At 31.0% G+C, this 15,267-nt stretch overlaps 1 protein-coding gene across 4 annotated transcripts in view; it reads right to left on the minus strand.

Annotated features, from left to right (window-relative positions):
- The window catches only part of LOC125069870 (histone-lysine N-methyltransferase MECOM-like), a 111,188-nt gene that overhangs the window by 18,820 nt on the left and 77,101 nt on the right, over positions 1-15,267 (minus strand). For all 4 annotated transcript variants that reach the window (XM_047679470.1, XM_047679471.1, XM_047679469.1 and 1 more), the window contains 3 exons: positions 9,932-10,060; positions 8,582-8,678; positions 1,053-1,164 (listed from right to left, as the gene is read on the minus strand). In XM_047679470.1, the coding sequence (XP_047535426.1) occupies positions 1,053-1,164; positions 8,582-8,678; positions 9,932-10,060 (338 nt within the window). The remainder of the gene's footprint in view (positions 1-1,052; positions 1,165-8,581; positions 8,679-9,931; positions 10,061-15,267) is intronic.

Raw genomic sequence — 15,267 nt, forward strand, 5'->3', positions numbered from 1 at the left:
ACATAACACATATACATTCAGATTTAAGAACTTCACCTATTAATTGATTAATCTTTCTAGAATAAGGATGATTAGGTGATTTTATTTGCTTACGGATTGATAATATACGTAACATTTTTCATATTAGCAAACTTTATTTAACGTTTTCATAGTGATGTAGCAATGTTATGTTCAAATTCGATTTTTAAGAATGTTCGTTAATCATTGGAGAAGTAAAATGTCTGGAGTATATTTTAAAGATGTGTTACAACTGGGCATCGATTTTTCGATGTCCTACAATTTTTTCTAACAATTCATTGAATAGTGATGTCGCGATAAGAGGATACGTTAAAACTGGTGCATGTCGATAATCAAGATCTTTTGCATTATTGACGAGTCTCGACGCCGCTTCAATAGAATATGATAACACACGCCATTATAGACTACCAACCATTGCTCGTTACCGACTGCCATCATTCCTTATATGTATTTGGTAACATTTTATTAAACGCATACATAGATTCCTTTTGCTTTGTTTGGTAGTTGTATGGACATGCTGAATTATTATCTCAACTTTTATTTAATATAATGTAATACTTTGTAGAAAATAAATTTAAACGGTAGTTAAAAACCCAGATAGGAATCATCGTTTCAAGTAAATTACGAGATTTAAAAAGCGAATGAATGTTGCAACGTCGCGTGCCAGCAACAAGTTATCGACGCACGCGTCTTATCGAAGGAGCACATCTTTAGTTGGAAATAAATCTAAAATAGACTCGAGATGACCAAAGAGTACTGTGGGTTAATGGTTTTGAAGACGTTTGAAATTGATTGACTTCTGCTCCTTACGGTAGCTTGACTGATTGGTTTAGATAACGATAAGAATGAATTATTCCAAATCAATACGACTTGTTTATTTTATTTATTGCTTTTGTTAAATACATATTAGGGTAATTGGTTTTATTTTTCATTATTATTATTATTAAAGACTAATTGCAAGCTATACACGAACAGAAGAATTAACACTAATAGATGTGATAAGCTGTTTGAAATAAAAAAAAAATACAACTTACGCGTCGATGTTAGGAAAAGGTCCGTCGCAAAAAGAACACCGAGGCTCAGTATCCTCTCGTTCCTCGTCCTCAGGTTGAGAGCTCGAAGAGTTGACACTTGATCCTTCACGTCCTGTAAAATACGATAGTCAACATTCAGAAACATATTTTGCGTTTAAAAAAAGTTTCTGAATCATTTTTATGTTCAAAAAAGAATAAAATGACTTAAAAACATAGACACAAAAATGATTAGGTTAACACCTATAATTAGATAAAAGTTTCAACCCTTTAAAAGGCATTCTATTGCAACAAGATTACGTATATAATTAATTAAATGATTAGTTCCAGATGCCTAATTTTTCTAAGAAATTGAAAATAAAAACAAAAATTATAATGTTTACAAATGAAAAATACATCTGGTAGATTCGCATATTAAAATTAATTCTATGTATTACTAACAGTCAACCAACTTTGTATTACATTGAGTTGTAATGTAAATAATAGTACAGAAAACACGATAGTACAATCTACTTGAATCTTGATTTTATCAATTGATCAATGATAGCCAATACGTATATATTACGCGTCATGTAAATCAGACTTGGAGCAAGACGGTAGCAATTAATAGAAGACTTTCATAACAGGACGCATAAACCTCCGCTGACAGCCGCTGCAGCATCCTGACATGAATTAATTTGTTTTATTGGGTGTTCCATTTAGAAAGCGCTGTAACTGCTTAGAAGTCAATATCGATAGTTTATAGAGAGCATTAAATTACACGGAAACGATGTTTTTTCCAACAACCAATATTTCTTTTAATATTACATATCCATAAATGATATTCCGTTTTCAAATAACTGTTATGAAATAGTTAACTCTGTTTGAAATGCAGTAAACAAAATAAAATAAATAAATTTACATCTATAATAAAGTTACATTTACAATAAGACAAGTAGCTTTTGTTGATATGCATTTGTCTAAAAATGAATTAATAAAATAATAAAAAGATACAACGAAAGTATATTTTTTATACACAATTGTTAATAACTTATTATAAAAACGTACCACATCTCTAAGGAAACAAAGTCATCATCTTAAAAACGTCAAATAGAACATGATTTGAAGATCACGACCAGGCGTCGGACCTATGATATATTTTACATTGACACGTGCAGAATTAATTCGAGTCACGACAAGTGAAACCACGCCTCGAGCATTGTCTAACGAGCCCGCATCCGTGATAAGCCCGCAAGGATGGTGATATCATCGGAGTAATATGAAGGAACGAAATAGAAATAATAAATCATAAAATATAGATCAAGTCTAAGCCTACTAGTACCTGTTTTCAGCTCATAGCGTTTATATAAATCGCTTTTAATATATTTACTTGTCATTATAACTACAAAAAAAGTTGTACATAATAAATACAAATAACAATACTATTACTTAAATTTAATCGTAATGTAACTCACCTCAGTCGATTTCTGGTACAAACAATTGAAGAGCACTAATTCTATGAGTTAATCGAACCGCGGAAAGCTGATGGTACCAAAGAAGGTGAGAGGTCAACCGAACTGTATATGATGTCAATACGACACTGAGGTGCTAGTACAAATTATCAAGGGCCACCCACCCCCACCCCACCTGATGGCGAGGGTAAATATGTTCACTTGACCCGACATTCGCATTGGAAATCATCTATGCGTGACACGTCCACGTTTTGTGGTATACTAATGTGTTACTCCTATTATTAGTAATTCATTAACTGCCTACATTGAGATACGTCAATAATGCCATACCAAGAAAGTATCGGAAGAAGACATATGTTTTAAAACTCATTGCCCTCTTAATTTAAGTTACAAAAAGCTGATTTAAAAAGTACAATCAATGATTGTACTACATGTATAAATATTTATAAAGATTAAGCCGTGACAGACATCACAAAATATAAAATTAAAAAATAATAATATATCTCCATGTATCCAGAAACATGTGAACCGTCAAGAACACGTCCCGCACTAAATACAAATATATGTAGGTATTTACAGCGTATCGACAATCGTGTGTCTTCTTCTTTCGAATGTCAAATCATTAATGGATTAATGACACAAAGATAGATATCACAGTGTTTAAATAAATGTATAAACGATGAACTTCAAATTAACAAACCTATTATATCTTATTACTTCTCGATTCATACCTACTCTTCAAAGCAACTATAAAAGAACGTAACCCTTAAGACAAACATAGGTAACTATAGAAAACTTAGGCTTTACAATAATTGTTCGTTATTTGTCTATTCTTATCTCGTATTGTAATTACCATAAATATTTTATCATAATTGCGTGCTGGTGTATGCATAGCTGTTTATTTGTTACAAATTAATGCCTACTATTTTATAATTAACCAAAGACGCTGTAAAAAATAATATAAATTCTATAAAATGTGCTTATGTTTGTTTGTTTGTTTGTTTGGAGATTATTGTGTACATTCGGAACAGTATCACGGTCTATATTACTCGCTAGCAGCTATGTACACTATGTTTTGAACGAAGCCAGAATACAACCTATTGCGTATATATTTACAAACCTGTCCTGTAATCAAACACACAGGGAAGCAATGCATAAACCTTATCTCAGGCAATAAAATCGATAATTAATCATAACGCATACCTTTAGTTTACAGAATTTACACATTAAGAATACCAACCATACCAGCAATCAATTGACGATGGAATCAGGAAAAGTTGTTTTTCATACGCACCGCGGATTTGCAACGAGCAAATCAATAAATACTTTTTGTATGGAAAAAATGTATTGAATTCCTAAGTAAATTAATTACCGATAATCGATATTTTATCCAGAGGTAACAACTATGTAGAACGGTTTGAAAATAATTTCAATCTGGGTATATAGTACCAGTACTTTATATTATTGTCTAAACGGGTACTATTTTTTTTATTGGAGCTAATAAATTAATTATTGAAAAATTGAAAATATAATTAAGAAACTAAAATAATACATAGTATGTCGCGTAGAAAACAAGAAATAATAAGCATTAAAGACTTATATATAACTTATATAATAATCATTAAAAAATGTATCCTCAAAACTTTTAATAATTTTTAATAAATGTTAATAATTTATTGATAGATATATATATTTTTCTCTACACTTATTCTAAACTTACTCGTCCACCGTTACCGTTCACCATTGGCGCGTACGTTAAGTTTTCCCACGGAGTTACCAAATGGCGTAGATGGCGCTACCGGACCGTGACGGTGACTTACTGATGTTTTGAATTAATTTAACTACAGCTACACCTCACCTGTTGTCTCGGTCTTTATATTCGGAATGTAATTTATATCATACACATCAATACTTAAGCGAACTTTCACTGTGGGAAAACTTATGACCTTCAAAAAAATACTTTACTTGTATACGTGTATCTTTATCGTGATTACTTCTTCAGTAACATTACATTTATAATATAAACGTTACATTTAAGAAATATTATTTAGTATAATTACAATTTAAAAAAAAAGTTTAAAGTTAATTAATAGACAGATGGTTAACTTGACATTTTCAAAATAAACACAGATGTCAAATTAATAAGTGCAAACTATTCGCTTAATTTTTTACTAATTATTCAGAAATACTTTTTATAAAAAAATCTTGAAAAAATTATTAAATCAGACGTAATAAGTAAGTACTCAATAAAATATTATATTATAAATGATACAAAACATGATTTTAGTATTCGTTGATATATATATTTTATTTTATTTCAATTTTCAGTTGATTCTACAGTCAGAACTAGTGATGACGTTAAATTAAATTTATTCTTTTAAAATGACCATACAAAAACGCTTGTAAGATCTTACCTGATAAAAGTATTAGAATTATTAAGACTTTTTGATTTGGTATACAAATTGTAATTCACAACAAAACATTCCCTCTATGACATTTATACATTTAAGCGTCAGATTCACAATCAAATTACAGGTACGTTAAAGCAATGCAGCCCTGCAGCAGTAAGCCCTTATCGCTCACGGCGCAGATTCTGAACGCGTCAGGTGCGTCCCAAGCTCGCCGTTACGCCCCGCGGTGCGAACGGACCTTTACCGGTACTGACCGTTGCACAGGATGCTGGTGCATCGCCGTTTTGAATCTATAATAACTAGCTTTAAACGAATTGTCGTATTGTATATATATTTCATATTGTAACTTAATAAAATTTGAATTATAAAACATTTTGAACAGACGAGATTATATTTTTATCTATAATAGAATTGTGTTGCTTAATTTTGCGTTTCATCAAGATATCAGTTCTAGCTAATCTCCAAACAAAAATACGAGGACAAACGCTCCCGTACCAGATTTAACCCTTCACCGGGGGCGGGAATATTAAATTGAAATATTTCTATTTTATTGTCCGTAATATTTATTTGATTGTTAAATAAATACACGATGTGGGACGCTGAGCGATTGTAGTCGGTTTAATGGAGGGTGAGAGCATTGTAGTTGGTTAATTTTTTGATTAATCATTCAATTTGTGGGGGAATCGTTGCAATTGTGATAAATTTTGGTTTTGCGCAAATGATTCCTTTCTCATATGAATCGAGAATGTGTAACTGTAATTTTAAGTAAAATTAATGAAGACATTGATTAATTAAAAATCTACTCGCATACCATGTAATACTTGTATACCACATTTCGAGACAAAAGATATAAATTATTAAATGGATATTAGTTTTCATGTTGTTCTTCTCTTTATCTAAAACATGATAATCAATCTTAATAAAACGTTTTCATTATTTCTTATCAGATTTTGAAAAAATAGATTTAACATCAACGGCTTGATAATACGGCTTCTACACACAACAATAGCGCATGCGCTGCGTCGGACAAAGCAACGTCATCAATTTTAATCTGTGCGACAATTGCGCGATGACAAATGTCAGCGCGCGACACTCATTCATTACTCGCACGAATGCACGCGGCCAATTTAAAAAAAAAAAGAACGACTAATAAAGGGTTAATATTACATTATTATTATTGCGATTGACGTCAACTGGATTATTATAATATTTTGCATAATAATTGTTTAAAAAAAATAAAACATGTTTCTGTTTATGTGTATCTACACATTTTAATGCGTTTGTGTGTGTTTATGTTTCGATTTTCAAATACCTAACTAAATTGATACCGCTAGCAAATTGCTCATAACAACAAAGATCAATCATCGGGCTATCAAAAATCTGTCACTCAAGCTTTTACTTTCCGAATATCGTAGGCATTTATCTTCAACAGATGACGTTGAATTTATTAATCCTTTAGCAAAAGTTTGTGTTATCGAATTATTGAATGAATGGAGCTATAGGTGGCCTCTCTTAGTTTGAGCCTCATCAATCATGTCTTGTGCAAGAGCGCCCGGAGCATTATGACAAATGCTTGAATGGAGCCACTGCAAATCGATTCTAATTAGGGATAATATTTAAGAGTCATTGTGGAATTGTGTTGAATTGTTGTAATACATTCGCTATTTGTTTAGCTATCATTGTTGAACGTTATATACTCTGTAACTATTTATAAAAATTGGAAACTACTTAATTATTATTATCATTATTATTTATGTCATGTAGGCTATGTGTAATTGGTGGTAGGGCTACTTGGTGGTAGGGCTTTGTGCAAGCCCGGCTGGGTAGGTACCACCCACTCATCAGATATTCTACCGCCAAATAACAGTACTCTGTATTGTTGTGTTCCGGCTAGAAGGGTGAGTGAGCCAGTGTAATTACAGGCACAAGGGACATAACATCTTAGTTCCCGAGGTTGGTGGCGCATAGGAGGTAAGGAATGGTTAATATTTCTTACAGCGCCTTTGTATATGGGCGGTGGTGACCACTTACCATCGGGTGGCCCATATGCTCGCCGGCCAACCGATGCCATAAAAAAAAAAAAATTTCTTTTATCTTGATTGTCTTAATGACGTCATTATAGAACACAAAATTATCAAAGTCTAAGCGGATAATTTTATTTGAAGTCGGTAATTATGGACAATTCAAATCGCATAAATCACTGAACATTGCCGGGTGCAACGCCGCCGTCTACCGGAAGCCTAAGCAGGAAGCTTTGAAGAGCCCTATTTCACGAACGTATCACACTAGATATGACAGACGAATAAACTAAGGTAGGCACGTTATTATACTAACACGAATAACTTACATTTTTTTGTTTTAAAATATATATATATTTTACCATAATGATCCGAAACAATGAAAATACTTAACAACAAATTATTAATTTGTAATCGAACTTAATTTTAGAAAATTGAAGATATTGACTTTATTTCAAGTTCTATAAATAAACTATCGTAATATAATTTATCAATTTGACATTTAAAATTTTCATTAGCAGTTTTATAAGAATGGTTTGGTTTTTTTTTTTGTTTTAATATGTAATTGAAGACCACTTAACATTTTAATTTTTTATTCAACGAGATAGCGTTTTTACACATCATATCTAGTAAATTATAATCTAGCCTCACTCCCCTATGGTAATATAACATATGCGTGATTTTTCACATCGGCCGTCGCACGTCGCGATTTATCTAAATTAAATATCGCATGCGCGCGTGCCGCCGTGTGTTCGCGCCCTATGACTTTTTACATATAGCGGGTTAACGGTGTCCTTACAATAAATGCTATGATCGATAAAATTAAAACTAAACATAAATATTTAAGTTTATAAATAAATGGAACGCAATCGAGTACTATATATAACAATATATTTTTTAAAATCAACGAAAAAAAATTGATTTTAAAACTAGATTGTCTAACAGATAAAAGCAACGAAAATAACCTAAACGTTCAAAATAAAAAAAAAGAAACATAGAACTTTCTGGAACAAATTTGAAGGAACGAACCTTCTTTTCGTTACTTACTCATACGTCAACTATTAGATCTACTCTAACCAACTTGCAACTGAATGAAGCTTAAGTTTTAACAATTAGTCTTCGAGGTACATATCTTAACTGAACTTTTTTGTCAAAATAAATTACGCTTTATATCTATAAATAATACTTGTTTAATATAAATAGGATATAAAACAGAACATCATGTATACATAATATGCGGGCAAAAGTCACACGTGTCGCTAGCGGGCAGGTGACTCCAATTAACTGCCTGGACCTAGCGGAGCGTGACGCGCCAGTGATTCAACTCTCACGGAACTTAGCAGTTAAACTAGAACTTACATCACATATGTGATACTTTATATGTGTTTCAGTTGTTATAGATTTATTGTTGTTAATAGCAACAACAAATTAATGTTCAAAGCAAAGAGGTCATCTACAGTTAAGGAGAAGATTTGGAACTTAACTATTCCGATTCGATGCTTCATGGTGAGCTGGTGAAAATTTATAAGAATATATACCTACTTACATCTTTCTATCTTTGTTCCATCTGTTAAACGTGTTAATAAAATTCGAAAAACGTACGAATATATAGATATAACAAGAATAAATAATAAATCAAACACTACACTCACCGATGCCAGAGACTACATCTTGTAACTGCAGCGACGTTCGTGGTCCAAGGAGCAACTCTTGCCCAGAAGCAATATCCCGCGTCACCTTATACCAGATCTGTAACATTTTAACGTTCCATTGAAATGCGTCTAGCACATTAAGATTAAGTTTGTGTATGTAGAACCCTACTCTACCATATTTCACACAGGTGAAATAACAACACAGAACTAGCAGTTTTCTCTGACTTTGTCCTCATCAAATATACCCTATATACTTATCCAAATCCCGGGTACCTCACACCAACAAGTAACAGACAAACAGACAGTGTTAATTTTGTATTTATTATATTTGTATAAATAACGGACGATATCAAAGTTAACATTTATAAATATTAAATTGTAAATTTTAAAATATAGATTTTTATTAATCAATTGTTTCTATTAATAACATTATTTTTAGCAATGTGTTTAAGGTAATTTGATGAAGTTTTCAATATTATATACTTAATTAAAAATAGATGTAACACTAAGCTTAAATATGTATCTAATATCTCATTTTTTTTTTCAAATCGATATAACGATACTTATCCTTTTGAAGCAAATACAAAAGTATGTCTTTTGTATTTGCTTCAAAAGTACTTCGTTAAAATATGCGGTACTTGAGTTTTAAATATAAGTTGTTTTTTCTTAAAAAGTAACTTGAAGAAACCCTATCACATTAAAGTGTCTAAAACCTATTGCAAGAATGTCTATTCAAAATGTAAGCCTAAGTAATTATTTCTATACCTTATATAATAATGAACTCAGCTGTCAGCTTTAATTAAAAAAAAGGAACAAAAACAATATTGTTTAAATTATTCGTAAACAACTTTATACAGATTTTTCATATAATCATACATACGGGGTCAAAATATCAAATACCGCTTAACCTGAGGGGAATTGAGTGAATCTAATCACCGCATCTGTTCGCTCCCCTGACCGGAAGTAGGACACAGTTGTTCAGAACGATTTTCTGTCACCGGAAACTTGCAAACGTTCCACATTCAAATTTTATTGGGGTGGTAACAAAGACGGTAATGAGGGTTGTGATTCGTCAGTTTTAACTCTATACCGTTGCGATTATTAATGTGGAAATAATTTTATAAGTGAAAACGAATATATTTTTTGTAATTAATTCAATAAATAAATTCACTATTTAGAAAAATAAATATACTTATTACAAAACAAAAACTTCACTAATAAAAAATAGTAAATATTATTTCTTGTATATATATATTTTTTAAATTCTATATAAGATACTAAACATGCTGTACTTATATAAACCAATGGAATCAACAAAGCATTTGGTAAATATATAAAATATGATCATACTTGACCAGCTAAGAGGAAATGCTGAACATTAATGTCGTGGGAGTAAGTGGTAGATCGCACAAACTTAAGCCAGTTTGTTTTCTCTGTGGTACCATCCAGCCAGCCGCGAACTCCATTTTTTCCAAGCACCTGATAAAAAAATATAGGCATATCAAAATCACGGCAATTTTTAAAATAATAAAATTACAGATTGTTTCGAATCGATTATATGTTAAGAGAGCTGATAATTGAGAAACAACATTGAAAAATATAATATATTACATAAATGTATGTTTTAAAATAATAAGATAGAAAATATTTTTAGTTTTTTATGAAGCGCCATCTTGTGTACTAAGTAAGAACTTCTTGGACCGCAAGGAAGAAAGCGTGAGCGTTAGTAGATTTATAAAAGATGGCGCTTTAATTCCATTAAACTAGTTATATACTTTGTTTAATTATTTGTCTGGTTATATTGCATTAACATGATTGTTCTTGTTATAGCCTTACAAAATAGTTGGCCATCATTAAATTTAAATAATATTTTAATATTCATTATCATGATAACAAACATATGTTTAATTGTAAATAATATTTTGTAAATTTATGATTAATTTATAAAGTTAAGATTGTGTCTATTAATTTAAATTATTCGCCATGCAGCGTCATCTCCTCGCACCTGTGGGCACTGACACTTAGTCGGACACAGCGGCTTCACGATAGATGGCGCTATTAGTATGTGTCAGTGCGGGATCGTCACAGCTTGGACATTTATCATTGACCACCCCCGATAATTTAATTTTCATATCGCTCTCTGGATATTTATCATGTCAACGAAATGAAAATATGCGTTTTAAAAATATTGTTAAATTAAAATGACTCATGTGTAAGACGAAAATATGACAAAACTAACTTTTTTGTCGGGGTAATATTTTTATTTATAATATTAATTGTTATTGCGGTACGAATTCAAGATTACATTTATTTTTAAAAGCAAAAAATATTTGTAACATTTATTAATTGCATTGTTATTAAATAAATATTAAAAAGGAAATTGTCTGTAGCACTCTACATTTCTTAATATTTTTTTTTTACTATTTTAAGCTTAAAGTAGAAAAGCGAACTGGTAAATTATACATACGTCATTGCTTTTTGGTGATAAAATAGATTAAGTAGGTAATCCTAATCAGAAAAACTTGCAAAAAGTCGTACCTTCAAGTCAAATTACTCATAATAATAGGTATCATATACTTAATCAACGCCAAATGAAAAATACAAATACATTTAAAATATTTATTAACAAAATTAATTATAATTTTAAAACAGCATTCAAAAGGCATAATTTAACCTGATAATAAGAAAACAAGGGAGTTAGTCTAACCGTTATGAAAACGAGGGGTTCGTAACCTACAATTTTTATCGGACTCTTCAAATTCCCTTTTGCGTATAAAGTAATACACGGCGTCATAAGTACTTAACATTTTTAGGCAAACATAGCACTCAAAGCTAACGAAATTAGAGTTAATTTTGAATGAATATATTTTGCATATTACATGACTTAACGAGTCGATCGGTAGTTCTATTGAGTCATAATAGAAAAGGCAATATTTTACAAAGATGTGTACTTCCATGATAGAGGGCTTCGTGTTTGTGCTTCGATATTAAATTAGGGTATTTAAAGTTGATCTACTGCGTTAGTAAACATAGCGTCAATAACCTTAACATGAATTTATATTTCTTTTACTTTCATTTGGAATAGTAGTTCGGTGATTTTGTTTTTTTTTTTTTTAAGCAAAAACATTCGCACTGATTATGATTTGATTACAACTGAATAAATACTTGAACTCATAAACCTCGTTTCCTGTTTTCAAACCATATAACAGATTTCATATCGCTGAATTCAATTTAATTACTGCTATTAATAACCGATTGCTTCTTACGACGTGTCATAAATTATCTATTAAATGTACAAAGAATACGAACACGTTTATCTAATAGTAAATTGAACAGTCACCGAAACAAGGTGCGTCTAATCGGGCGTAAAATTAAAAAAGGCGATCCCCGAGAAATGTGAAGAAAATTATATGAAAAAAATATATAAAAAGCATCTGTTGCACAATAAAAGTAAAGTAACAAGTAAGGTATTAATCAAATCTAAGTCGGGAAACCCTCCTTCCGCGTCAGCGACAAGCCTTTCCGAAGCATTTATCACGTTATTAAAACAGCGTCGGGTGCGTTTGGTAAAAAAGATAATTATCTTAGCAACCCCCGACCTCGTCTTATACAGGGCTGCGTGTGCTCAATTTACCACTCGAGAGAGACTCCGTTCAAAAACTGCGTTATAGTTAGTGCATTCATTAAAAAAAATACTTTTTCTTGATTATTTTAGTATTTAAACATGATATTGAACCGAAACCCGTTTCCGAAATTTGAACTCATTTAATTGGTATATTCTTTGAGGTGAAACTCTTAAAAAATATATTATTGAAGGTTAAGATTCAAATTTATACATAATTCTGTCTTATGAAATCGTTGACTTGAAAACTTTTCGATGAAATTAACACTTTACTCTACAAATAAATGTCGCAATCGATTTTAAAAATTATATAAGTTCTGATTACATTATGAACCCAAATATATAATTCACAAAAGTAACTGTATAAAAGTCAAAATAAGCTATTAGCAAAAAAAAATAATTGAAGTATATTCTACAGGTCTTAGTTTAAGTTGTAGGCACTGACAGCCCTAGCCAAGGGTATGATGAGCAGCACAAGTAAGCCATCAGTCATCGGTGGTGCCCAGTGGAGGATGCGGACTGCGCAATTTAGGGTGAGACAATGTGAAATATTTGTCCAGTTTGTTAATGACAGATTCTATCATTTCAGATTATTATTTAATTTTATTAATATACTCAAGTAATCCTCATACATTATAGATTTTTTTTTTATAAAAATATTCCTCCTCGATAACAGCAAATGATATATGTACCTACCTACATATGTATAAGTATAATTTTGATTTATAAATCTAATTATTACAATCATTTGTATCTAAAAATATAAATACCTACTTGCAAATCGTATTCGATTGATTATTATTACCTATTATATGTAGGTATATAAATCACAAGTCACATATATCTCACTGGATAATGTACAACTTTGTCGTGGTACTGTACTAAATAAATTATAGTCACAAATTACATTCGTAACAGAGGTCAAGTGACTCGAAATTAAAAAGCAACTCGAATTTTCAATCGCTTAAAATATGTGTTATACCCGCTTAGCCATTCCGGCTTTAAATGTAAATATGTAATGGATTCTGCCTAGTATACGCTCCTGTCAATTTGCTAAGCTAATTATTATATATATTTATATGAATAGTTATAGGGTATAATTTTATATATAGAAAACTTATTTTTGATTAACAGAGAGTTGTAATGAAACTGCCTCGTACAATTAGTCATCATAATTATTAATCTCAATATTCTTGAAAAGTCAACTTGAGATATGTACTTGAATGCATTTTATTTTTCATTGAAAACTTGTACCCATAAAATTCTAAAAGGAGATATTTTATATATAAAATGAAGCGAAAATAAAATGTATGCGAAATAAAAGAAAAAAATATCGCGCGTACCTCCGAATATAAAAGTCGAAATCCCAACCTTCTCTTAGATATTTATACTTCGGAATTTTAGAAGAGTAAAAGCAAAACGACCGCAGTGCAGATTATTATAAAAATGTGTTTGTAATTTAAGCGAACTGCGGCTGATCTCATATTTTGCGCTTTGCGCGGAGATCGCAATTTCCCAGAATACTCGGAAAAGCTACAAATGTTCGCGAGCTAGCGTCGGAAAATTACATTTCATAAAATTTAGTGATGGCCGTTTGTTTCTATCGATGTAAAATATAATTTTATTTTTATATGAGAACATTTTAATGTGAATTAAGCATAGGTAACCTACATACAATTAAAATTCATTTAAAATTAATAAATCGCATCTCAATATCAAATTAAAAAATATAGAAATTCTCTGGTATGTGTTAAACTATGTGAGTCCATATTTCGTTGCTTATTAATAGTAAAGTTTTATTACGAAACTATTAGATTACAAATTATAAAATAATGATATTATTTTTTCTAAATTGTCTAGTGTTGGAATTAAATTCACTTAAATTATGATGTAATTACTAAATAATTGATGTAATTACTAAACCAATAATTCAATAACCAATAATTCTGGTGTAACAATATTTTCTTGCAAATGTTTTGATAGTATCGATACGAGGCGTCCCACCACTACAGACTGAAGAGCGTACCGTACCGCAGTTGCGGCGATCACGCGTCGTTGCTCGAATCACACGACTCGTTTCACAAGATAACAATTTGTGCGGTTATTTACCCATACGTATGCCTGCGCCAAATTGGACCGTATGTTTACATAGCCTAGATATATATGTATGAATAGAATTTAAAACCAAATTATTAGTTTTAAATAAAAGCATTCGAATTTAGTGGAGTGGATCTAATGTTTAATATATTCGGTGGCTGTTTTAAGCTTTTTTCATTTATTTTTTTATTATTAATAAAGGCCATATTAATAGATGAAAGGAAAATTTATGAGGATTCCAACAATACTGTTCGTATTATTGCGGAATATATATAAATATACTATTTTCATTTTACAAACTTATTAACAAAAATATTTAGTCAATTTTATAAAATACGTATTTAAAAGAACCTACAGATTTCAACGGTTGCTACGTACCGTGTTTTCTTTTATGATTATGTACCTGAAAAAAGGTCAAGGTAAAATTTCAACTTCCAAAAGTCTTTGCCATCCCTAATGAAATTCTACAAAAAAAAACACCCTTCTTAGAATTTTTCCTATAATTCTTGTATTTCAAGCCGAGTGAGGCACCACGCTTCCTTATGCTGTCCTCGCTATCAGCAGGAAAAAGAATTACTTCCGCTGATGTCAACAGATACTAAATCGCACTTTTATAAGGAAACTCCTTTGTTTTATTACCCTTGTATATGATAGCTGTTGCTTCAATCAACAAATTGTTTTCTTTTTACATTTATACAACACGCAACCAAGATATATCAAACATACATATTCAATATTTATTGTAAAACAAGTGCTACCGGATGCAGATTACTTATTTTGTTGTATTTATCTATTGGGCAAATAGATCATGTGTTTAGAAGTTGCCCATAGATAAAAGTCATTGCAAGAAGTTGCATCCATAGGGATGGTTAATATTTCTAACAGCGGCGATGTCTATGGGCGGCGTGGACCACTTAACATTGGGTAGCCTATTACCGGTACGCCTACCTATTAAGTACCTACATAA

Source organism: Vanessa atalanta, chromosome 16 (assembly GCF_905147765.1).
Source record: "Vanessa atalanta chromosome 16, ilVanAtal1.2, whole genome shotgun sequence".
In the NCBI taxonomy this organism is placed as follows: Eukaryota; Metazoa; Arthropoda; class Insecta; order Lepidoptera; family Nymphalidae; genus Vanessa; species Vanessa atalanta.